The 24,040-nt window shown below is 35.5% G+C and overlaps 1 protein-coding gene across 1 annotated transcript; it reads left to right on the forward strand.

Annotated features, from left to right (window-relative positions):
* Positions 1 to 123: 123 nt before the first annotated feature.
* On the forward strand, positions 124 to 23,592 carry LOC125071200 (autophagy-related protein 2 homolog A). The gene is made up of 38 exons (XM_047681317.1): positions 124 to 371; positions 1,178 to 1,346; positions 1,576 to 1,716; positions 2,156 to 2,258; positions 2,341 to 2,925; positions 3,509 to 3,657; positions 4,018 to 4,176; positions 4,632 to 4,717; positions 4,823 to 5,004; positions 5,887 to 6,065; positions 6,330 to 6,450; positions 6,534 to 6,698; positions 7,696 to 7,849; positions 8,271 to 8,374; positions 8,695 to 8,900; positions 9,271 to 9,394; positions 9,623 to 9,771; positions 10,075 to 10,259; positions 10,572 to 10,722; positions 10,981 to 11,165; positions 11,509 to 11,693; positions 11,851 to 12,115; positions 12,651 to 12,840; positions 13,269 to 13,376; positions 13,957 to 14,216; positions 15,210 to 15,415; positions 15,716 to 15,853; positions 16,399 to 16,585; positions 17,232 to 17,399; positions 17,978 to 18,137; positions 18,615 to 18,782; positions 19,694 to 19,862; positions 20,527 to 20,673; positions 21,462 to 21,589; positions 22,149 to 22,303; positions 22,572 to 22,730; positions 22,886 to 23,090; positions 23,494 to 23,592. Exons 1-38 carry the CDS (start codon positions 204 to 206, stop codon positions 23,505 to 23,507), a joined length of 6,477 nt encoding a protein of 2,158 aa, XP_047537273.1. The 5' UTR covers positions 124 to 203; the 3' UTR covers positions 23,508 to 23,592.
* The last annotated feature ends 448 nt before the right edge of the window (positions 23,593 to 24,040 follow it).

The raw sequence follows: 24,040 nt of genomic DNA on the forward strand, positions 1-24,040 counted from the left end.
AACAAAAATACAGATAAAATAAATTTAACATACATATTAAGTGACATTTCTTGAACATCTGTTTTACCAATTTTGATAGGAGGCAAGAGTAAAACGAAACGTTATGTTTATTTACGTGCTCAAGTCAATCACACGCAAATCACAATAGTCATTACGCACAAAAGCTAAAAAATTCATAGTGTAATGATAACAAAGTTTTAAAGATGTTGTGGTATCTGCCATGGTCAGAAAGTATTAAAAAAAGAGCCTGCAGATACTTACTTCAACGCTACTTAGGAAATTTTCTTGAAGAAAAACTAACTTTGGCTCAGCTGAGTGTCGATCTATACAATGGAACTGGTACCGTTTCAGACGTTAGCCTTGACTGTGAGGTAATTATTTTATTTTTCTTAAAAATCAGACATAATATCATCAACTCAAATATTTTAGTTGAGTATTTTATACACGAGGTTTATGTTTTTAAAGATATATGTCCTTGCCAGCAAAAAGTGCGTATAAATTTTATGCAAAACAGCACGTGTTCTTTATTAAGTATAACAAAGAAGTCTACAATTTTAGTTATTTAATTTCCTCATTTAGAAATTGATATCATGGTACATCTTATATACTACAATTTATTTTGAGTTAATCATTTGTTAAATTTGTTCTTTCATTAAGTTGAAGCAAGCTTATAAATATTTTATTTTTATGTAAAAATATATCCAGTATTCATAGTTAATTTATGAGTAATGATTATATTCTAATATGTGCAGAAATAAATTAACTATGAGTAATTTTAATTCACTTAGTGATTTAGTTACATCAAATTCTATATTATCATTACAATGAGACTATTAGACTTATTTGAAAGTTTCATTATGTACAGATATATTTTTTTATCTACAATTGATATTAGCTTCAGTAAGTCTATTGTATTATAAGATTAAAAACATTTGCTGTTGTGTGTAGTATGTAGTATCATGTATTCTATACCAGTGGTACAATTCAATTCAATTCTTAGTTTAAATGCTTTTAGATACTAGTGGTTATCCATGGCTTTTCTCATTTTAGGTGTTGTTTGTATATTGTATAAATTATAGTGTAGATATGGATAATACTTAAAAACCTTATAATACTGATGCCAATTATTTTACTAGATATTGATTTATGTTTTATGAAACCATTATTATAATTTCAGGCTCTTAATGAACTCGGAGACTCACAGAATTGGCCTATAGAGATAGTAGATGGGCACATGAAAGAGATCACTGTGACTGTTCCTTGGTCAACAATCCTCAAAGATGATTCTATTGTTGAAATCAATGGCCTCTCCCTCACTGTGCAACCAAAAGTACGAGCTGAACCAGGTTTGTTGATATTAAATTAATATGTAAGGAACTGTCACAAAACTGTGTTCCTCTACATTTTATATTACAATATCTTCATTGACCACTATGTTCTCAACAACTAAAAACAATTGTTTTTCAACAATCAAAACAATTAACTTTTTAAAAAAAATAAAATCATAATTTATTATCAGTAAATTAGATGCTCAACATAATCATGTTTATTCAAACACATATATTTCAAATATAGTGTCATCAATGCTGGAGTCCATGTGGTCTTCAATGTCATCATCCATGCAGCTGGCAGCTGAATGTTTACAAGAAGATGCTGGTCCCCAAGAGTCTAATCCCGTTGAAGGAATTGAAATGTTTGCCCATGCTATTGATTCAAGTTAGTATTTAAAAGAGATTTCAAATACAGTTGATTACAGAACAACAAACAAGAGGAGTGCTAATTAACAAACCAAACAAGATTTACATATCTCATATGATATACTGATAACTCAGCTACATTATGCACTTTAAATAGTCCTTGCTTAATGTAACAACACTACTAATATTAAGTACTAAACAACACAATACTATTCCACTTAATATAATATAATACAAAAGATAGATCTGAATCAATGACGTCATGTCACTACAAGGTCAAAGCTGTTTATTTATCTCAACTCCTGCCCTTGAAATTGACAAAAGGTTTGATAAAAAAAAATATAACCTCTGTATGCAATCAGACTTGTTAATTGACACATAGCTTAGATCACCAAATATTTTTATAAAAAGGTTTTAATATATTTAAACATTTCTCATTTAATATCTATATTTTTCAGTTTTAAGCAGAGTGAAAGTCAAATTTGTTAATACAAAAATAAGAATTGAGCATGTTCCTAAAAATGGTGATAGGGGTATTGCTTTGGAAATACATATTAAAAAGTAAGTAGATTATAATATAATATTTAAAGCAAATTAAATTTCGAAACATTAACAATAATAACTAAAAAATGTTTATTTACAGCATTGATTACTTTGATGAAGCCGGAGCTGAACCACTGCCCGAAGAAACAGACCCAGAAAAAACAAAAACCTATATAGTTGCAACATACACAAATAAAAAAATTAAATTCAATGGTGTAACATTTTATATTGATGAGTTCCCTTCAAAATTGCGCACCATGGCACCGAGTCTTATAATGGAAAAATCAGCTTCTACACAAGCTGATAAGTCTGAAGGTACTTCTGCTGAGTCACCAGATTCAAACTATCAAAGCACTATGTCAGATGTTTTCTATGAAACTAGAAGCGTCATATCAACAATAGATTCTGACCCTATAAAAGAAATTATTGAGGAAAGACAGACTGATAATACCCGAGAAGCAACTCCAGAAGAAAAAGTATCGCAACCTGATCCAATATTGTTTGCTAAGTTAACAGGACAACAAGAGTTAAGCTTGAAGTTGAAGCATTCCGAAGAGGTCGATGGACCGAAAGTAGATGTTAGAATATTACTCGGCTCATTTCTCTTATTTATAACTCCGAGACAGTTGCATACATTAATAGAACTTGTAGATGCATTAAATCAACCACATCTAGAAGACACAAGGTAACTAAATCAACATCTATACCTGGCCAATATATTTAAGACTTTATTAAGAAAAAGTAAAGTACACAAATGGTGTATTGATTTTTTGTTAGCCTGCATTTTTTGCTAACTTGAATGGAACATGAAAATAGTAAGTAAAATTTAAAAAAAAATTCGTCAATTAGATTTGAATGCTAAGCCAAGGCCTTCTTCCTTCTGAGGGTTGAGATTTATGTATATAATTGCCCCAATGTGGATTGGTGGATTTGTCACATTCATCGACGCGTCACGGTTGTATGTACAAGCGAACCCGTGGTACCCTTCGAAAGAACGGCGAGGGTACCGTTTTATTTTAAGTGGGTATTCCGGCTCTTGTATATAGGGACATCAATTCAATTTATTAAACATAAGCAAGCTTCCTCTTAAATAGAAGTAAAACTAAGAATTCATAAATAATGTTTATATCAGTTTTTCTACCTAATAAAAGGGATAATAGAATGAGTCTATCCAATATCCTTATGAAGAACTTACAATCATGCCAGATAATAAGTAACACATAGAAAGTAATAAGTTTTAACAGAGAGTATTTTTATATCTTTTACAGCAACATACCGATACGTCCGAGTGTAAACATGCAATGTAAGCAAATGAAGCAAACAGATTTTCAAGTTATAGAAGCACAGCTACTTGGTAATCTGGAAAAACAACATTCTAAACCTCAAGGCATGTATGGCTGGTCCGGACCAAGCTTCGGTATGTATTTTAACTTTAAATATTACACAATACATAAGAACGATAACTATAAGTGATAAAGATAATTATTAAAAGCTAGTAGTAACTAACAAGACTGGCTACTTAGCACGTTCAATTAAAAGCCCTTTATGAGAAACAATTTGAATGAGACTATTTTTTTTATGATTATGACGAAATGGAAATTTATCTCCGGTTCGAAAATAAATACCTCACATCTAAAAAGATCCAGTGAGAGTAACTCAGCATATTAATAATAATATTATTTATTAGGAAATGGGTCTCGACCTACCCGTTTTCTCTTTGATCACTAAGTCATTGCTGGCTGCTAGTATAATTCATTAATTAAATAATTATTCACAGAGGACAGTGACAGCGAAAGTGACAAGTTTCTCCCGATGACGTCTCAAGGCAACGACATGGCGAAGAGCTTCACTTCCTCAGTCAGCTCCATGAGCACCAGCATGACGTCAAGTGTCAATATACCAACATTCCAGCCCCGTATCAAAAGGAATAAAAAAGGTCCTAACACTTAATTATTTATTCTTTATTGCACGCAATACACAAAATTAGATAGACTTCTACTCATGCTTACTTCTTCATAACAGGTCTTAAAAAATGTCTGTCTGACTATAGCTCTTTCATAGCCAAACCTCTAACCCAATTTATATGAAATTTGGCATAAGCAGGCTTGAACTCCAAGGAAGGACATAGGCTACTTTTTATGCCTTACAGCTGACGACCAAGTACCAACCCTCTAAAACACGAACGAAACCTCTGCGACAACCAGTTATTTACAGATAAATAAGATATAAGATAAGTCTCCAAAAGCTTGGAAACTCAAGGTTTTTCATATAAATCGTGAATGATTTAAATATCCGTGATAATATTTGCTATATAAAAATTACATGGTGGTAGTTACTGTGCTTAGCATATTAATAGTTATGTTTGATTTTCATTTCAATAAATACTTACAGTTCCGCACATTGATGGTGACCCCACAGCTGAAGTTTCACATATAAGTCTAAGAATCGCATCATTCTCTTGTGTTCTTCTTCATAAGGTAAATTAAAAAAGTAAAGATATTTTGAAGTTTTCCTTAATTACATAAATATAAAAATTATATTGAAAATATATATGCTTTATATCAATAATTTAAACTTTCCAGGATATTTTGATTCCAACGCCAATGGGAACACACAACATTTCTTCAGCGTCTATGGTAAAACTGCATCAGATATCAACAGAGTTCTTTAATTGCGTTGAAACCTTTGGCAGACTCAATGAGAGGAGAGACTTGAATACAATAAATGAAGCATTAGACAGGGCGACAGACCGAGATCACTTAAGGTAAGCTGAAACTTAAATCAATTTATGGGTATGGACCAGCATTAAGTAAATATTGCTAATCTAAGAAAAATGTATACAGTATCTTTTAAAACGAGCTACTTATTAGATATAAACATTAAACACTCTAAAAATAGACTGAACATTATCGATGGTAATTTTTATTTATTACTAGTATATGAACCCTTTTGTGATGGTGGCAGGTGCAAGCTTCATGCCCTTCTCTGTATCGGTGGAATTTACCGATGATCGGTTATGGTTAAGAAGTAAAAGCTTAAAAAACACTTTCGAATTTATATATTAGCAGTTAGGATTTTAGTATAAATACTAAAAATAACTCTTCATAGACATGCTTCTTAGTATCAATATTATAAATTTTATATTTTGACGTTTAAATAAAAATACTCAAACCATCAATGTTTAAGAGCACTAATACTAATAATTCTTGAGAATATTAAATATTATGAGATAACCACTATGTCAAGGCAACTATTACTAATGTCAGAAAAGAGGTCTATCCTGAGATAAGCTTATTTGATTGTATCCTACTAAGTCAAAAAAATATATCCAAATGTGTTTATCAAATTTTTATACGTATTCGGACAGTTTAAATTAGCACTTCTGTCAGACGTCCCGAATTTGTTTTTATTTTATAGCGGGGCCTAAACAACCCCATTTGCAGATAATGCTAAAGTTTCCAAAACACATTAAATTTATTAAAGGTCTAACATGCAATTTTGAATTGTCTTTATCCTAGGTTAATTAAATATAGGTTTATTCAACAGAAATTTTTATTTAAAAAAAAAGTTACCGTTATTTACTAATTAAAATTCATGAATGAATTATTACGACTATAAGACTAAGTAGTATGAAATAATTTTACAGATTATTAACATCAGAAATAAGTCTAGATGGCAGCGAGAAGGTGACGTCACACGGAAGTCAAACAATGTGTGAGGCAGCCATAAAGAGTATGCTTGTTAGAGAGTGTCTTTACTATCAAGAGGAAGAGCCAGAAGACGTTAAACCACAGAAATTTGATTTAATATGGTTTGATCACAAAGGTAAACTCATAATGACATCAACTGACTCTACTATTCGTTATATTAGCTAAAATATTGATTTCGAGACGGCTCAGAGTTAAGAACATTTGAAATAAACGGTTTTTTTTGCTATAAATTAGAGGACTCCTTAGCCTAAAAGTGGGACTTTATGAAGTCGTTTAAAAAATACTGTCAGTGTTTTTATGTTATTTTTGTTATCCATTCATTTATGATTATTTCCCAAAAAGGTGTTATATTCAACTTTTTTAATTTGTTTTTTTTTAGATGAGGACGAAAATACAATTTTATCATCAAAATCAGACATAAGAATAAACTTCAAACAGACCTCGAAATATATGCGAATATCCGGTGAAAAAAAATTAGTTCACCCTACAACCGACATCTTGTAAGTCTTAAAAATTTTATAAAGTTATTTATTGTATGTATTGTATTTGTACCCAAACTACAATAATTACTTTTTGTTGTCAGGATAAAATGCACTCCGTTTTATATTGACGTAGATCTGACTTTAATCGAGCGTATGTCAGCTACGTTCTTCGGTGGAACTACTGCGACAACTACGCCTTCAGCACCGTCGCAGCCGAATCAAACGAACATATCTCTTCAGTGTCCCAATCTTAATGTTATACTCAGGTAAAGATCTCATGTATTTAAAACCGAGGTATAGCCTATAGTATAGGCCCTATACCAATCCTCAAAGGAGGATTATAAAAAAAAAAAAAAAAATTATACTATGTTCTACTAGCTCTTCTATGCATATATCTTTGTTTATTATACAATCCTATGGCACTTAACTACTAATATCCACTTAATTGTACTTTCTAATTTCCGATATTAACTTTGTTGACATTCAATACGCCATTTTTTTAAGGAATCCATAATAACCCAATGATATCACGCCAATTCAATGACAAAATTGATTATTCTTAGTTAGAATAATTTCCTATCATATTGGAAAAGACTGCATCAAAGATGAACCAACTGACAGAAAATATTATTATCGTGACTCCCGAACTCTATGCCCTCTACCAATTTAAAATAAATGTCTTTAAACATATCTTGACCCAAAAATTCTTATAGGCAATAAATCTCTATTCTTTTAACCAATACAAGGTTTCCTATCGATGTATTCTCAATAGCAGCCCATAGCATAGAAATCGGTATTGCGTACTTCTTCGTATCTCGGTCCCACTTAACTCTTTTTGATCGATGATAATATGATGATCATTATCTTGTCGATCTATCAGATAATAAGAATGAGAAAACGCACATGTGTTTGCACGTACCCTTGCGTCCTATAATATATCCCGCTCATGGTCAGTCCCCCTCGAGGGGTTCTCGAGAACGGAATCACAAAGTTCCGAAGCTGACTGCATCGTTGGTGTAATGGCTTGATATAAGCCCACAGAAAAGTTGAAAGTGGGTACACTCCCGTGCCTGGGTGCGTACGTAAAGCCAGTTCTGCGCCTAAACTCTTTTCGGTCGTGTCGAATTTGCCGTCCCATCGGAGTATAGAGTGCACACGTTCTCTAGAGTATGACCTGCGTAGCGGGCAGGTCTCCTATGAGATCGTCCGAACGACGACATGATCTCCAAAGCTGACGGCGAAGTGTAACCGTTCCCGTCGCAGGTTCCCGGTGGCGGACCTGCGCGCGGGCGTGAGTCGCGACGTGCGGCGCGTGCGCGCGGACTTCCTGGTGCTGCGGTGCTGCACGGCCGCGCTGGGCTCGCAGCTGCCCACCGCGCTCACGCTGCGCGCCACTACGCTCGACCTGTACTACCACGTGAGATAATAATATATTTAATCCACAAAAGAAAAAAATAATGATCAATTACATGCTTGATCGAGGGTAATATAGTTCTCAGTGTATAATAACATGGCCATTAAACGAAATTTAGATCATATACTGGCTATCCTAGCTAGGCTAATCCACTTGTGTTAAATACACATATATAAATATATACTTATATACAAATTATTAGTTAACTTAATAGTAAGCAGACAAAGATCTTGCATTCCATTGTATTCTTGTCATTATAATTACCAAAAAAGGCCTCATGACATATCTTACAGCAGGTGATTTACAATTAAGAGTTCTTCATACTTTAATTAATTTCTTCAATCTATATTTAAGGAATGAAGTGTCACGTGATGTTAAAATAATATATAAATCGTTATTATTTACACTTTATTTATTTATTAAGGAAAATGAACATTTGCCCGCTACGCACATAGCGCAGTCTGCTATGGACGACACATCGTTGGAAGGGAATATTCTCAGAGGCAACGCATCCAACCCCTTACCTATGTAAGCAGATGATGTTTTATTTTACTTGAAATTTATCTGGAGGAAAAGACTTTCAAAAGAAGAATTATAATTTTATTCCACCAATCCGCACCAATGCGGGTGGGTGGATACACATGTGACCAATATTTGTCTAACCCATGCAGGTTTAATCACGATGTGTTTAATTGTTCTCATTACGCTGAGTATTTAACTCGTGAAATATCAAAGGCAATAAAGCGATTTCGACTCATTTAAATTATTGACAGTAAAATTGGGAAACTTGATGCAAAAAATCATAAACAAATACATAATTAAACCTTTATATTTGAAATGTTTGACAGGATATCGGTTACATTTAAACCACGGGAACCTAATAAAAGTCCTTTCGACTACTTACACGATGAGATGGGTTTTGAGCCGAAAGCAGCCAACCCCATGACTACTTCCATGTACATAATGAACAACCTCCGAAGCACACTGCCGAGTCCCTTCAGTGGGAAGAAGATGGCTCATCAAAGTATTAGCAAACATGAAAATAATCAACCAGGTACATAGTCTAAACTATTATACTAATAATGCAAAAAAATATATATTATATAACGTAGGTACAACGTAGGTAGACAAATTAAATTATACTTAAAGTGTTCCACAAGGATCACTTTTGGACTTTTTCTATTATTCGTATATATAAATGATCGTTTCTTTCTATGATAAGGATGTCTGTGATGTTCATGTTTAGTTCATTATTTTTTTAATTGACAATAAAAGAGACACTACAATTTCTTACTATTAGGTAAGAAATCAGAATCAAGGGTCCATTAATTATTGAACTATTTTAATTCAGGGTTTTTTACTTACAAATACTTAACCTTATTTTTTATATTCATTTGTGTTACATGTTAATTCGTGTGTCATAGGTCAGGAAGAAGAAATTATCGTGCCTGGTACTGATGAAGAGATGACAGAGTTCACGAACAGTTCTGTGGAGCACTCCGCCATACACCTCGATTTTAATTTACCCATTCTAAGTCTTCAGCTTGAGTGAGTTAATTTCAAAACAACATAATGCATGTTTTTATTTAATTATATGTAATGACAACAGGAATATCATCATCATAATCGTGATTTACATTTATATTTTTGTTAAAGATCTTCAAACTTTGACTTAACGTAAATTCATACTGGCGTTTACAAAAATCTTGTCTTTGATGCAGTGGAAACTATATCAAAGAAACATAAACTTATATATACAAATATGTATATTTCTAGATCAAAACAATTGTACGAGATAATTTACAACCGTATAAACTCCGACCTGCTGCTGTGGGAGCCGCAGGCCGTGGATCAGTTCGACATCAGCCCGCACATGTGCGCACCCATCTACCCTGCCTTTGGTCTCTGCAAAGGGATGGGATATGGTAAATATTGTTGACTTTGTATTTTAAAATAAGTAATAATATATTTAATACAAAAAAAATCTCTAATATTCTATATGTATCCCAAACATCTATACTGAGTATTGCTGTTTGGCGGTAGAATATCTAATTAGTCGGTGGTAACCTACCCAGAAGGGTTTGCACAAAGCCCTACCACCAAGTAAGAAGAAATGGCTTATTAGCCATAAGTTATCCCAGTTAATGAGGTCTAAGCGTATTTTTAACTATCTGTATACATTATAATTAAAAAGTATAATCTAAGTATTAATGTTGGTATTTCTTTAGATTCAGACTCGGAAAGTTCGTCGTCCGAAGAAGAAAATCTCTATTACTCAACTTATGATAACAAGTTACGGAAAGGCATTGGAAATACGAAACCTTTACCCGAAAATAAAGAGAGTGAAACGCATAACTTTTGTCTCACTCTTAAAGTCGGTAAAGGATTGATGACGATTTATGCTCCTGTTAGGGTAAGTTCGTTTTATTTTAACAATCTTAATATTTTAGTAGTTTTTTTTACTGTAATTCCATTTACAAAATCCCGGTTTGCTCATAACTATGTTTCACAGCTGGAAATCAAAGTTATATAAAATAGTACATGAATGTAAATATTTCTTTCACGACCAAATCGACAACTTTTTGTTAAATTTATTTTGTGTAATTTTTGGATAATTTTATTCCAAATAAAGTATTTTTCTCAGTCAAAATATTTTTTCTAACAGCAGCTCAACTTAAGTAAGAGATCAATTATTGTCTTCATTTCATAATATATTTTATCCCAGGATAGCAACAAGCGTGTAGTGCCCGGACAAATGGGTGAGCTCGTGTTGGAAGCTTACAAGTTGTCAATGTGTCAGGTGAGCGGGCTCAATGGACGATCGAAAACAGCACAGATGTGCTTAAGAGCTGGGAAAACTACGCTTTATCATGAACGTTAGTATCTAATTATTAATATTATTATTATTTAGAAACTAGACGTTAATTTGATATTGTAAACATTTCTGAAATTATCGCAAGAGACTTTCGCATGTATTAAAAATGTCTGACGTGTTTAACATATACAATCTTTCCATTATTTTTCTAATAACATTTGTTAAATACTGATTGATTAAAACCTGTTTTTTATACCTTAGCCTAATTTTTTTTTTTTTGTAACGCAATTTAAATAAATGTTCTTTTTTTTACTTTCAGCTCTCCTAACAATACCATCAGAGAAACCCAATCTCCGATTGTACGGAACCACTTTACCCTCTCACTTGAAAAGCACGATATACCCCTCAAGCAAAGGAGTAGCGATTAAAGAACAATTGCAAAATAAGGATATGTTCACATTGGCGCTTAAGACTGACCCTAATTCCGAAACACCAAATCTAAAGGTACTATAAGGTTTTCCTTAGTTGTTTAACATTTAAGTTAAAAATCGAGAATTTACAATAACAAAGATATAAAACTTTCGTTACATTTTAAATAGCTTTAATTATATTAAATAACTCTAAAACACTAAACAATTTAATATAATTAGTTTTAAGCACTTTTCTGTATTGAATAGTGGTGGTGTACACAGTATGAAATAAATTATTATTTATATAGTAGTAGTACTGTTTACCTTAGTGATAATTTATTAAAACAAAAAAAAAATGTTTTTATTTTGTGTAGTATAATAGTTTCTAACTCAGAATTTTCAAGCTAACACTTACGATATGACGTCACTCGTCACAGACAATATGCATAGCTCTGGGCATCGAGCAGGCCACGCTGCGCCACCGCGGCGACAAGGGCATCGCGTGGCTGAGCCAGCTCATGGACGTGCTGGACGTGCTGGACTACCCCGTGCCCGGGTACACGCCCTCCACCGTGCTGTCCGAGCTGCACGTGCACGTGTGGGACTGCGCCGTGGACTACCGGTATACTGAGCATTATGTAGTATTCAAGAGCAACAGACAGATGGACAGAGTTACTTTAGCATTTATATTATTAGTATAGATTTCTTGGTTTTCAATGTGTGATGATTCAAATAAAAATGACACCTTAACCTTAACTTAAAAAAATCTTTGTCACCAGACCCCTATACCTACCGATACGAACCGTGCTGACCTTGGGAAACTTCAGCGTCTCCAGCAACTTGATCCCGGAGACGAACACGTCGTATCTTCGCTTTTTAGCGCAGGAGTGTACTCTTTTCCTATCAACATTGACTGGGGCGAAGACAAACGCACCAGTGCCGCAGGATGAGGATAAGGCCCCTGATATAAATAAGGATTACATCTGCGTTATCGACGTCGGTCTTTTCGAGCTGTCACTGCGGATGGAGGATAAAAATAACGGTGTAAGTATATTGACTATCAACTGATACAGCGTGTAAATCTTCTACTGCTGGGCTAAGGTCTCCTCTCCCTTTGAGGAGAAGGTTAGGAGCATATTCCACCACACCGCTTCAATGGATGTTTGTGGATTCACATGTGGCACAATTTTATTGAAATTTGACACATGCAGATTTCCTCACGATGTTTCCTAACTTCCTTCACCGCCGAGCACGAGATTAATTTTAAACACAAATTAAGCACATTAAATGCCTGGGTTTAAAGCCGCAATCATCGGTTAAGATACGTGTTCTAGACCATTTCGGCTCTTATTGAGTATCGGATAAATTTAAATATCGAAAAACTTTTCTTTTTTCAATAGTTTGAAGACATGTTTTGTTTTATCTTTTTTAGTTCATATTATTCATTATATATCAATAATAAATAATTAATATTAATCATCATATAGTATTATAACACTTTAATTAGTCATTATCTTTTTTACATAGACATATAGTAAAATACTGACAATGTCACTAAATGGATTATTTTTGTCCTCAGTCAAACGACCAACCTCAGGTGGACTTGACAGCGTCTAACAACATGGTCAACATGTATACCTGTTGGGACTCCGCCTCGGCTCTGTGTAGACTGGTCACCTACATCGCTTCCGATGGGGACTCGCAGCCACCCTTTGATAGATCGCGGCACACTAGCATTTGTTCGGACCAGCCTTTAGAACCATTAGTGGGTCAGTATGATGAAATAATTATACATATGAGTAAGGAGGTCTGTCATTAGGATTTCCGTGATTTGATCCCTTCAGGAATATGGTGGCAGAAACAGGTCTGACGAATGAGCTTGCTTGAGTCGGTGGAACAGTGAGTCTCCGGTAGTAACTGCTTCATCCACATAGACAATCTTCATCAAACGAAATATTGCTTGAACTTACACTTCTTAACGACTTTATTAAATACATCGTAAATGATTTAGAAATATTACTGTAATTTCGACATACTTTCTTTATATGTGGTTGGGTGGGTATCATCTGCTAATCTCGAGATAAACTTTTAAAAATCTATGACTGGAACACATAATTTTACTAACGAGCCTATTGAATGAGCTACGTTTTAATTTCGTCCAATCAGCATATTTAATATACCCTTATCATATGCAAAGGTTTGGAAGACCGACCAATAGAAGATATCAGAGAATTGTCGCCGAGCGAAATTCAACAAGTCAACGATCTGATGGCTGAAGCAATGAAAGAGAGTCCAAATAATACTAGTAAGTATATATTGTATGCTAGCTAGATATCATCACACGCTCCGCTACGCCTTAACTAAAATAGAAATATATACATATAAACTATATAACCGTCATATATACCCAATTTAAATAGAAACCGTTCAGTATTTTAAATGCAACATACAAGCACAAAATTTCGCATTTAAAGTATACACTTATTAAAAAAAAGTATCTTATATATACAAAATAATTGTTCGGTTTTGTTCAATTTTCATTATATTACAAATATATATTGTTTAAATTAAAATTAAATGGACACTTTAATTCTCATTTAGCAGCAAATGTCTATTTGCTTGTAGTCCCTTCAAAGTTTTTTTTTTAAATATGGCAACATCCAGTTCATCAGCTTCTTAACTTTTGAACAAGCTGATGACCTGGATGTTACCTACTTTCTTTGTCAACTACTCTAATACACTACTCTAGTCTAGTACTAGAGTGATTTACAAATCAATTTAACTTCATGAATTTATCATGATAATCATGTCCTAACGCGATTTACATTACAACACGCCTTAGAGTGTTTATAAATTACAACCAATTACATTACTTTATGTTACAGTGGAAGAAGATGACTTCAACAGTTCAATGGAAAAAGAAGGAGTTGAGGTATTCTTCTTCCCGGATGAATCAAACATGAAACAGAAGCCGCCGTCTGATAACTTAGACACAGAAATTGAAACGAAGTCGCTAGATTACGAAGATTATCCGCCAATAGAGGAAGCTCAAGAAGCGAAACCAACAAACACGCAAGTGGCGAGAGATCTCGGCGATCCGACTTCCACTCCGAAAACAACGCCACGAAAATCTAAACGGAAAAAAGTAAGTTGCTTAGTTAAGAAATTTCCTCTCTTATCCAAATTTCGGATAAATTTATATGTAAACCTTAACAATGGTTTAATTTGTTTAAAATATATTTGTTGATAGGTCAATACACTTAAAAATAATTAATAAAGTATGTTCTACTTCTAACTACATAAGCTAGAAAGGGTTTTATAATAATGCCAGTTTCTGAAATGTTAATGAAAGTCAAATTTTCTAATCTGGACAAATTCTAAACGCTCATTGGTTGTCTATTGCGTCATCTGCTGCCTTCGACCAATGAAAATTCATTTCGAAAAGTGTAGACTCCCTTGAGCATCGTCGTCGATTTGCCAGCTTATCGGTATTTTATAGGATACACTTAGGAGAGAGCTCGAACGCTCTTTTCGAATTGATTGAGCCATTTCCATTCCTTTATCGGATTACCAGGCGCAGGTAAAAGTTTCATCCATACGTTGTTGACATACCCAAAAGTCGAACTAAACGGTTTGACAGCTCGTTTTTGGTGAGAGTCGCCAAGATTTGGAACGACCTGTCTGGGTCTATTTTCCCTGATAAGTTGAACTCTGGAGCCTTTAAGAGTTGAGTGAACAGGTTTCGTTTGGATGGGCGTGTACCACCGTGTTTTCATCTACACTTTCCATCAGGTGAGGTGGAAGACAAACGCCTATTCCATTACAACTATAAATAAATAAAAAACACTTCTATTAATCCAGAGACCAGAGATGATTTAGTTAATAAGATAGCGTTATGAAACTCTTATCCTGTGTTTGAAACATGCTGGCAACAAAGCTATAAATATGACTAAGCGTCCTGAGAAAACATGCATTTAGTGGATTGTCAAACACTAAAGCTGCAATGTTCGTATAAGCTCCAAAACTTATGCTTAAATAAAAAGAAAAAGGCATTTACATCTCATGATGTATTTATATTCTTCATAATATTTACTTAAGATAGTCATAATTACTCATATCTATATGATGTTCTGTCAAGGTCAAGTCCACGGGAGAGGGTAGCAACACAGACGATGAATACTGTATAGTGGAGGAGCAGCCTTATGGTCAAGACAACGAAATGGACGAGCCAGTCGTGAACTGGATCAACGGACCAGTTTACATGGTCGATAATCATTTCACCGTGCCCGCGGCTAGGTCTGATGTCCTTAAAGCTCCGAAGAGTTTCCCATTACCAGTTCTCCGGTGAGTTATTCACACATACGCGTGAGACGCACAAACACCCAGTCACCTTTTGGTTGCCCATAAACACGAGATTTTTTATAAACTCACTATAAAGATCCAACCCCGTTACATTAAATTACGTTTTATAATAAATGATTTAAAAATATTTTACAATTTTAAACGTGTTACGGATAAACCCTCTCCTCAAAGCTCAGACTCTCCTGAGGCTCAAAGTCTCTTTTTTTTTTAAATTGTGGTCACACAATTCATATAAATGATATCACGTCAAATTATTGTTTACGACAAAAATATTCATTTTAGGTATACATTGTGCGAATTGAGTTTAACGTGGAACATGTTTGGTGGAAGCGACTTCAGATCAGCGAATGATACAACACCCACGAAAAAAACTGTCACTATCGACGATTCGAGGAAACAAGGTTCTCCGACTATATCAAAGTAAGTTTACTAATATTATTTTTATTATAAAATGTTGATATACTAGTTTACGGCTTCGCCGAGTGTTGGGGGTTGAGGTTTTAGGTATAAAAAAGTAGCCTATGTATATTCTTGAGGCTCAAGCTTGTTTGATACGAAATTTCATCAAATACGGTTCAGTGGCTTAGTCGTGAAAGCGTAACAGCGTTACGTTCGGATTTATTGCTATATTAAAAATTATGTTATATTGTGAATATGTTTCATATCAATTAAATTAGACCTTTCAATTATTTTCACAATGAAAACAACCAACCACTAAAATGGTCTATTATTCCCATGACTGTGACTTTGTACCTGCGTTCAAAAACCGGGTCAGGAAAATAAAAAAGTGTTAGTCTGTGGCAGAGACGAGTCACAAATTGGGACGACTCACACTTCTGAGCTTGAACTCCCTCGTCGGTCGTGCGTATCGTCGTATTAAGGGAGTAGAGAAAGCGGCTCATCATCATTTGGTCATCAAAGAGGTCGTAAATATTTTCCCGCTAAGCATCGCAAGGAATCCCCAGACGCAGCAAGGAGTACGAGCCGTACGAGACGAGCCGCGCCGTGGCGGCGGCGTACCGGCAGAGCGGCGTGAGCTGGGCGGCGGGCGCCGAGCGCGTGCGCGCGCCGCCCGCGCCGCGCCGCGACGTGCGCTCGCGCGGCGGCCCGCAGCGCGACCACGCCACCTGCGTCAAGCTCTGCCTCACCAAGGTGCGCCCGCCTCCCGCTCCCGCCCCCCTGCTGCCCCGCTGCCCCGCTGCCCAAACTGTAACCTATTCCAATCGAAGGCGGCATGGAGATAAACAAACCTTACATTTACGTATTTCATGCGACACTACGACCAGTTCTTGACTCATATATCTTTATTGATAATACAACACTTTTCCACTTAACTACTTTAATTTTACTTTCAAAGTTTCGAAAACAGTTTCGACGATGTTCACAATTCCATTTTTTTTTAAATCCATTAACAATATCACATTATTCAAGCTCAACCAATGATAACGCGTTAATGGCATGTCAAATGTTGTCTTTTTGGCTTTTGTTCTCTTGTGATTGTAATATAGGCGTCTGACATAATATTGCAAGGACTAAACTAATGTTTGAAGTCTTTTAAATCTTTGATTTAAAATAAATATATGATTTATTCACTTATGCATGTAATTTAAGTTCTTAAATAAAAATGAGATAGCATAATTAAATATATCAAATGAATGACAAGAAAATAAAATTATATTCTTCGTAAATTTAATAAAATCTTATACTTTATGGTATGAACTAAAACTAGCACATTTGAAGTCTCAAAGTACCGAATTATTTAGTAACCTACTTATATATTTAAACTTTGTGCTTACAGCTAAAGTTTCAGCATGAAGTGTATCCACCGGGAGGCACGCAAGCATCTAGACAGACACTCGCTATCACGAAGATTGAAGTTCTAGATAGATTGGTTTGCAGTGACATCAACAAACTACTCAGCCAGTACAAACTCAAGGATGAGCCGGAGAGGAAGAATGCCCACATGGTAAGTAAACCTGCGACTTACGACATTTTAATAATTCATTTTTGTTGGACGTAAGAAGGGATAGCTTATATGTTTAACTTAATATAACTAAATTATCTAAAAAAACTAAAAGCTGCAGCCATAACAAAAGGACAGAGAACATTGGTTATGTAAGAAGTGGATCAAATTTCATAAAGCGTCAATGTCAAACGGGCGGCTTCTTGCCATCAAATGTACCCTTTGCCCGTCCGCCACCTACAATATAAAGTAAAAATTAAAATTTTGTCGAATATATTATTATTGCGTTACTCAATTTGATAATATTGAATCTGTTTTTCGGAACTTTTGATTTATTCGATTTTTTTTTCACGTTTATAAATTAGGAATACTTTAAATTTCTGTTTTAATTTAAAGCTACGTGTTAACTTTATAACTAATACTTAGTATTTCTATATTTTTTTTGGTATTTAAACTCTTAAAAATAACAAACAATATATATTTTTGTTTTTAGTTTGAGTTTTTTTTCGTGTTAAGTTCTAAGATTTCTGTAATAAGGTATATTAACATAACATTAATATAAACTATTTCTATTTCATCAGTTAATAGTAAAATCTGTCCACCTCCGAGCTGACGCTGCAGTGCCAGCTCAAGAATGCTGTCTCAAAGTCTCTCTCCTTCCTCTACGGTTCAACCTCGATCAGGATACCCTAGCATTTCTCGTTGGGTTCTTCTCTAAACTTGGAACTGACGAGATAAACGGTAAGTGATTATGTCTGATTAGTTTATGGATATAATGGGAATTTACATGTAATAATAGATTTAAAAAATCTAAAACTTATTTATAAAAAAACAGGAAAGTATTTCTTAGACATGGGTTCCATTGTTATTCCATCTCGCTGAACAACGGGTATCATTAGAGGCTACAGAATTTATCCCATTCGAAGCATTTCCAAGTAATGTTTTTCTTTAAACAAGTGCCTTTTAGACAAAAATATAGTTTTAAAATCAAGAAGCCAACTTCACTCGTCGTTATTATTAATAATAATCTTTGCAAGTAACCTATAGATATAAGATTTTGTCAAAGAAAAAGCTAATAAATATATTAAAGTCGTCCTAGTCCTAGAGGCCTTAGGACCGGCAACTCGTTCAGTCGAGTATCACATTTAATACAGCAAAGTTTTATAAAGCCAAAAATATGATCATCGGGTCTACATGTCCTTACAATATTTCCCGCAGAGGAGGACACGAAGAGCGTGGGCGGGCTGTCGACCGAGTCGAGCGGGTCGCGGCAGACCACGCCCACGCACCGGCCGCCCGTCATGAGCATCGGCAGCCATCTGCGCGACCCGCCGCCCACGCCCACCTCGCTCGGCGACGCCGACTGCCTCTCGCTCAACGACACGGGTAATGCACTTACATTCTACTACACTCTGATATTTTCGAAAAATCTGGCGGACAATAAGACTTCCTCGTGCTCTTAAGTATAAAATCCGATTTGACATTTTATTTTCAAAAGAATAGTAGCTATGCTCTACATTAATTAAGGAATTACTAATGTTCCAATTTCCCACTCCTTTTAAGTTTATCACTTGGAGTGTGTACTACAATACCCAAAATGTCAGGATCGATCCTGCGGCTTTCTACGTAGCTAGACGGCCCGTACACCATTGCATTATTGATACTTTAAATTTTGCTGGATATTCAACCTAAAAGCCAAAAGAAGAAGATACGCTTTTTGACCTGAATATGAATTATATACGTAATATTATTCAGTATTTTCTCACTCTGAATTGCACACGACTGCGTTACAATTATTGTCATATTAAATACATTCGAATTACCGGGCAGAACAGAACACAATATTGATATTTTTGGACACATGGAATCCCTACCCGAGAGCCGAGATGGCCCAGTGGTTAGAACGCGTGCATCTTAACCGATGATTTCGGGTTCAAACCCAGGCAAGCACCATTGAATTATCATGTGCTTAATTTGTATTTATAATTCATCTCGTGCTCGGCGGTGAAGGAAAACATCGTGAGGAAACCTGCATTTGTCTAATTTCAACGAAATTCTGCCGCATTGGAGCAGCGTGGTGGAATATGCTCCAAACCTTCTCCTCAAAGGGAGAGGAGGCCTTTAGCCCAGCAGTGGGAAATTTACAGGCTGCTAATGTAATCCCTACCCATATAACATATTTTTCTCTTTTCAGCAACATGACAAAATTTATGCCATTTTTCTCACACACAGGCGATAGTAATTGTCGTAGTACTATGTATATCTTCTTTACAAAATGTATTTTAATAATGTTTCAGTTATACGTGATGATGAACCATTAATGGAAACATACGAAGCGGAACGCCTGGTGTCAGAAAACCTGATACAGCTTGAAGAAGACTTCCAACGATTGGGTATTAGTCAAGAAAAACCCACAACTAAAGTACCAGACTCAGAGCCGGTAGATGACTCGCCTATATACTTCCGGTAAGCATATTTCCCGTATTTTTTTTTGTTTTTAAGATATGAATTGCATGTTACAAAGGGTTGGGTAGAAATGTAGATGACTTTAAGATGGATGGGCTCGGGTGAGGTCTATATTTTAACAGTTACAATTACTTTGAAAACAATTATTATTAGGAATTCGCCAATTAAAAAAATTGTGTCTAAATTGGACTAATTTTAGATATTTATAAATTGTAATACTTTTTAAAAAAAAAATCCTGTCAGTAAACTATATAACTCATTTACTAAAAACACGTAGAAACCTTGACCTTAAGAAACAAGGTAAACACTTGTTGGTAGAGCTCAGTGCAAGTCCGTCTGGGTAACTTCCACTCATCAGATATTCTACCGCCCAACCGCAACACTGTCTGTGTTCCGATGTATAATGGTTGATTGGGCCAGTGTAACTACAGGCACAAGGGACGTAACACCTTGGTTCCCAATGTTTGTGGCGCATTGGTGATATGAGGTATGATTAGTACTCGTTACAGTACCTATGTCTATGGGCAGTAGTGACCATAAACTATCAGGTGGCCTATTTGTCATATCATCTACATATCTCCATAACATAAAAAATGATGCAAAAAAAGTCCAACAAACAAATTATGTGGGTAACTTAAATTTAATGTGCTTATTGTTTTCGCAGTCGAGTAGTTTTCTCGCCCGAGGTGCCAATCCGATTGGATTATGTCGGTAAACGAGTGGATCTCTCAGCCGGACCCGTTGCCGGTCTGCTCATGGGACTTGGACATCTTAACTGTTCAGAATTAACATTGAAAAGGCTCGACTACAAGTAAGTGATGCTAAAATTCTTTCAATTTCATTTTCACCAATAAGTCTTAATGACTTAAGTGTCTTAATAAGACTTAATGTCCATAATGTCCAAGACTTAATGTCATGTAAAGTAAAGTATAATGACTAAATGTACTGAGAAGTGGATTTAATGCCTTTGTGCCAGTGAGCTCATATTTAGTTATCGTTATTTATTAATCTTATTCAAATCTTGAAATAACTTATCCATCATGAACACTGTCATGACGATCATTCTGTTGTCATGATTTTTGATATATTTAATTTTTATTTATTTGATTATCATGCAGAACATATGAAATTAATTATAGTTACTGGTGGAGAAAGGAACATATCCGTATCCTGATTATATTGCCGGTTCTTCAAAAATAGATTGATGTATTTGATTCTAAGCTAAAATCAGATAATAAAATTAATTAATTTGCCATTTTAACGCACGTTCAAAATGATAGCCAGTTTTGGTCCTGTCAAATTCGTTTCCTAATTCTGTATAATAACAGAACAATTTTTAAATACTATGTTCTTGTGGCGTTTCTGTTGCCTGCCCGTGTCCAAATCTATTTGGGGTCGGCGCACCTTTCGCCTCTATTATTCGTCATCTGATCGTTCACATCCATCTCTCCCACATCCCTCTTCACACACTCCCTCCATGTTTTTTTAGTTCGTCTTCTTTCCTTCCTTCCCTCGACGCTCATGCTATAAATATTTTGTAATACTTGTATTATAAATTACTCGTAGTGATTTAAGATATCTTAAACGGTGTCATTACAGATTGGGGTTACTCGGCCTTGAAAAACTAGTTCAGTGGGCGTTACATGAATGGCTGTCTGACATCAAACGGCACCAACTGCCCGGTCTGCTCAGCGGTATCGGACCGATGCACTCGCTTTTACAAATCAGTAAGTTGACTTAAGTCCTACTTAAGCTTATTTGTTTTCAAATGAAAATATGAGGATGATGATGTCGTTTGAAGAATTTCGTTCACGGCGACCAATCTAACGGGAGACCATCCAATCACGCAGGACTGGTTTTAGTGCACAAGTCTGTACGCAAACACAGAAGTACTCAATATTCCGTCACTCTCATAATCCAATGGGACGACAAATCTGACACAATTAGTAGTAGTAGTTCAGGCACATCGACGGCGTGATCGTGAAGCGGCACAGACTTTACGAAGCATGAGAGTAAACACCTACAACTTACAGACTTCGGGCTATCATAGAGTATATTTTGACAAAGAAATTCAATAACTTCATCGGCCCGACCTGAAGTTTGAACCGTTTGGGGCTCTCTCTAGATCTATGTAGCTTTATATCAACCCACTGAGCCCACGAGGCAGTCTATTTTATATATTATGTATAAAATTAGCCGGAAAGTTTCAAGAAATAGTTTTAGTGCAACTCGATCGCACGAGTTGTTTATTGAAGTATGAGCAATGTACAACGAGCTCGTCCGCAGTAACGGGTATCCGCGACCTGGTGTGGCTGCCGGTGGAGCAGTGGCGGCGCGACGGGCGGCTCGTGCACGGGCTGCGGCGCGGCGCCGCGTCTTTCACCGCGCGCACCGCCGTCGCCGCGCTCGACATCACGGCGCGTCTGCTGCACCTCATACAGGCACGGACCGCTTGCACTCGCCATCTATACCATACGATTTTTGATGTTATGTGTTAATGTATTAAATATAAAGTCAACTCTTTGCCACACGGATACAAGAATCAACAAGTAATTGATCTAAATAAAATCGTTTAAAGGACTTTATCATTGACAGCAATCTCTTACAGCACCAACCAAATGACCAATTTAAAAAGGCGATGAAATAAACTTTTTTAATACAAGTAATAATTATTTTTACATTTTTTTTAATTATGTTTATGATCGACAGGCGACGGCGGAAACGGCGTGTGACATGTTAACGCCGAGCCCTGCTCTCGCTCTGGGCGACGCTCACGAGCGGCGCTCGCGACGACGACGACGCGATCCCGCTCGACAACCCGCCGACATACGGGAGGGCGTGGCGAGCGCCTATAACACCGTTAAGGAGGTACTTCCTATAATTATATAATGTTTTAAGTGTCTACAAATTTTTCTCGTTAGCAAACAAAATAATATAATATGTGCACACAAGAGTCCTGTATAGGTATGTCATAAACAGAAGAAAACTTTGACATGTATTTTTATGACTAATCTCCCTCGTAGGGCTTCGCCGACACAGCCGCTACGATGGCGGTAGCGGCGCGCAGAGGGCACGGCGCGGGCGTGCTGCGACACCTGCCGGGCGCCGCCATGACGCCGCTGGCGCTGGCCGCCGCCGGCGCCGCCGACGTGCTGGGCGGAGTGCGCGCGCACCTCGCCCCGCACCTGCGACGCGACCACGCCGACAAGTGGCGGCGACCAGGCGCTGGTACAAGAGATTTTGAAATTTAATTTTCACCTACACGAAAAAATTAAAAAAAAACCAGACAAAACTAACACAAAGCAAAAAAAAACTCACCTTTTCAATAAACTTAAAACGCCCTTGATTTACATTACTTGTAAAAAATCCTTATTGAATTTATTTATATGTATATCAACAACGCCTTTATAAAATTTAACATAATGACTTTAAACACTACTAGATTATAAAGGTAATAAAAATCTTTGATTATTCGTTCTTACATATTGAGATTATATATTACATGTTTATAAAGAGCTACAATCTAGAAACTAAAAGTTTCTATCTAGTTGTTCTCGCTAGAATCTACCTACCACTAACATTAGTTAAAATAGCCTATTAAATGACACTAAAAAAAATTTATTTGTTTCAGACTCAACAGATTAACGACCGCAAAAATTTCCAGCTTAAATCACAAGTATAAACAAATATTTTTTAGTAAATTTAAAGAAATAAAAGACTATGTTTATAATAAAAAAAATTAAAAAACCACTTTTAAAAAATTTTCAATTGAAGATAATATTTTACATAATATACTTTTGTATAGAAAATAAATAAAACTACGTCAAAAAGTTAAATTGAAACCATATCATTCTCAAATAAGCGGTTTGCTTCATTTTGCTAACATACTTTGTTTAGTAAAACATAAAAAATGGTGCTTAATTTTATAGATCGGACTAGCATTTTGAGGCATTTAGTTGCTTATATTTCCTATGTATTGAATAGGTGTAAATATTTTTTTTATAATTTTAATTATTATTGGGATGATCGTTGGGTGCCATGACAACACATAAAAGTAATATTAAAAATATTATTTTTGTTTCCATTACATTTAATGTAACAAAATGTGAGATAAGTTGACAGTTAATTTGAATACTTATGTATGATATTAATTTTTATTTATATGAAACTAGCAAAGT

This window comes from Vanessa atalanta, chromosome 18, assembly GCF_905147765.1.
Source record: "Vanessa atalanta chromosome 18, ilVanAtal1.2, whole genome shotgun sequence".
Lineage (NCBI taxonomy): Eukaryota > Metazoa > Arthropoda > Insecta > Lepidoptera > Nymphalidae > Vanessa > Vanessa atalanta.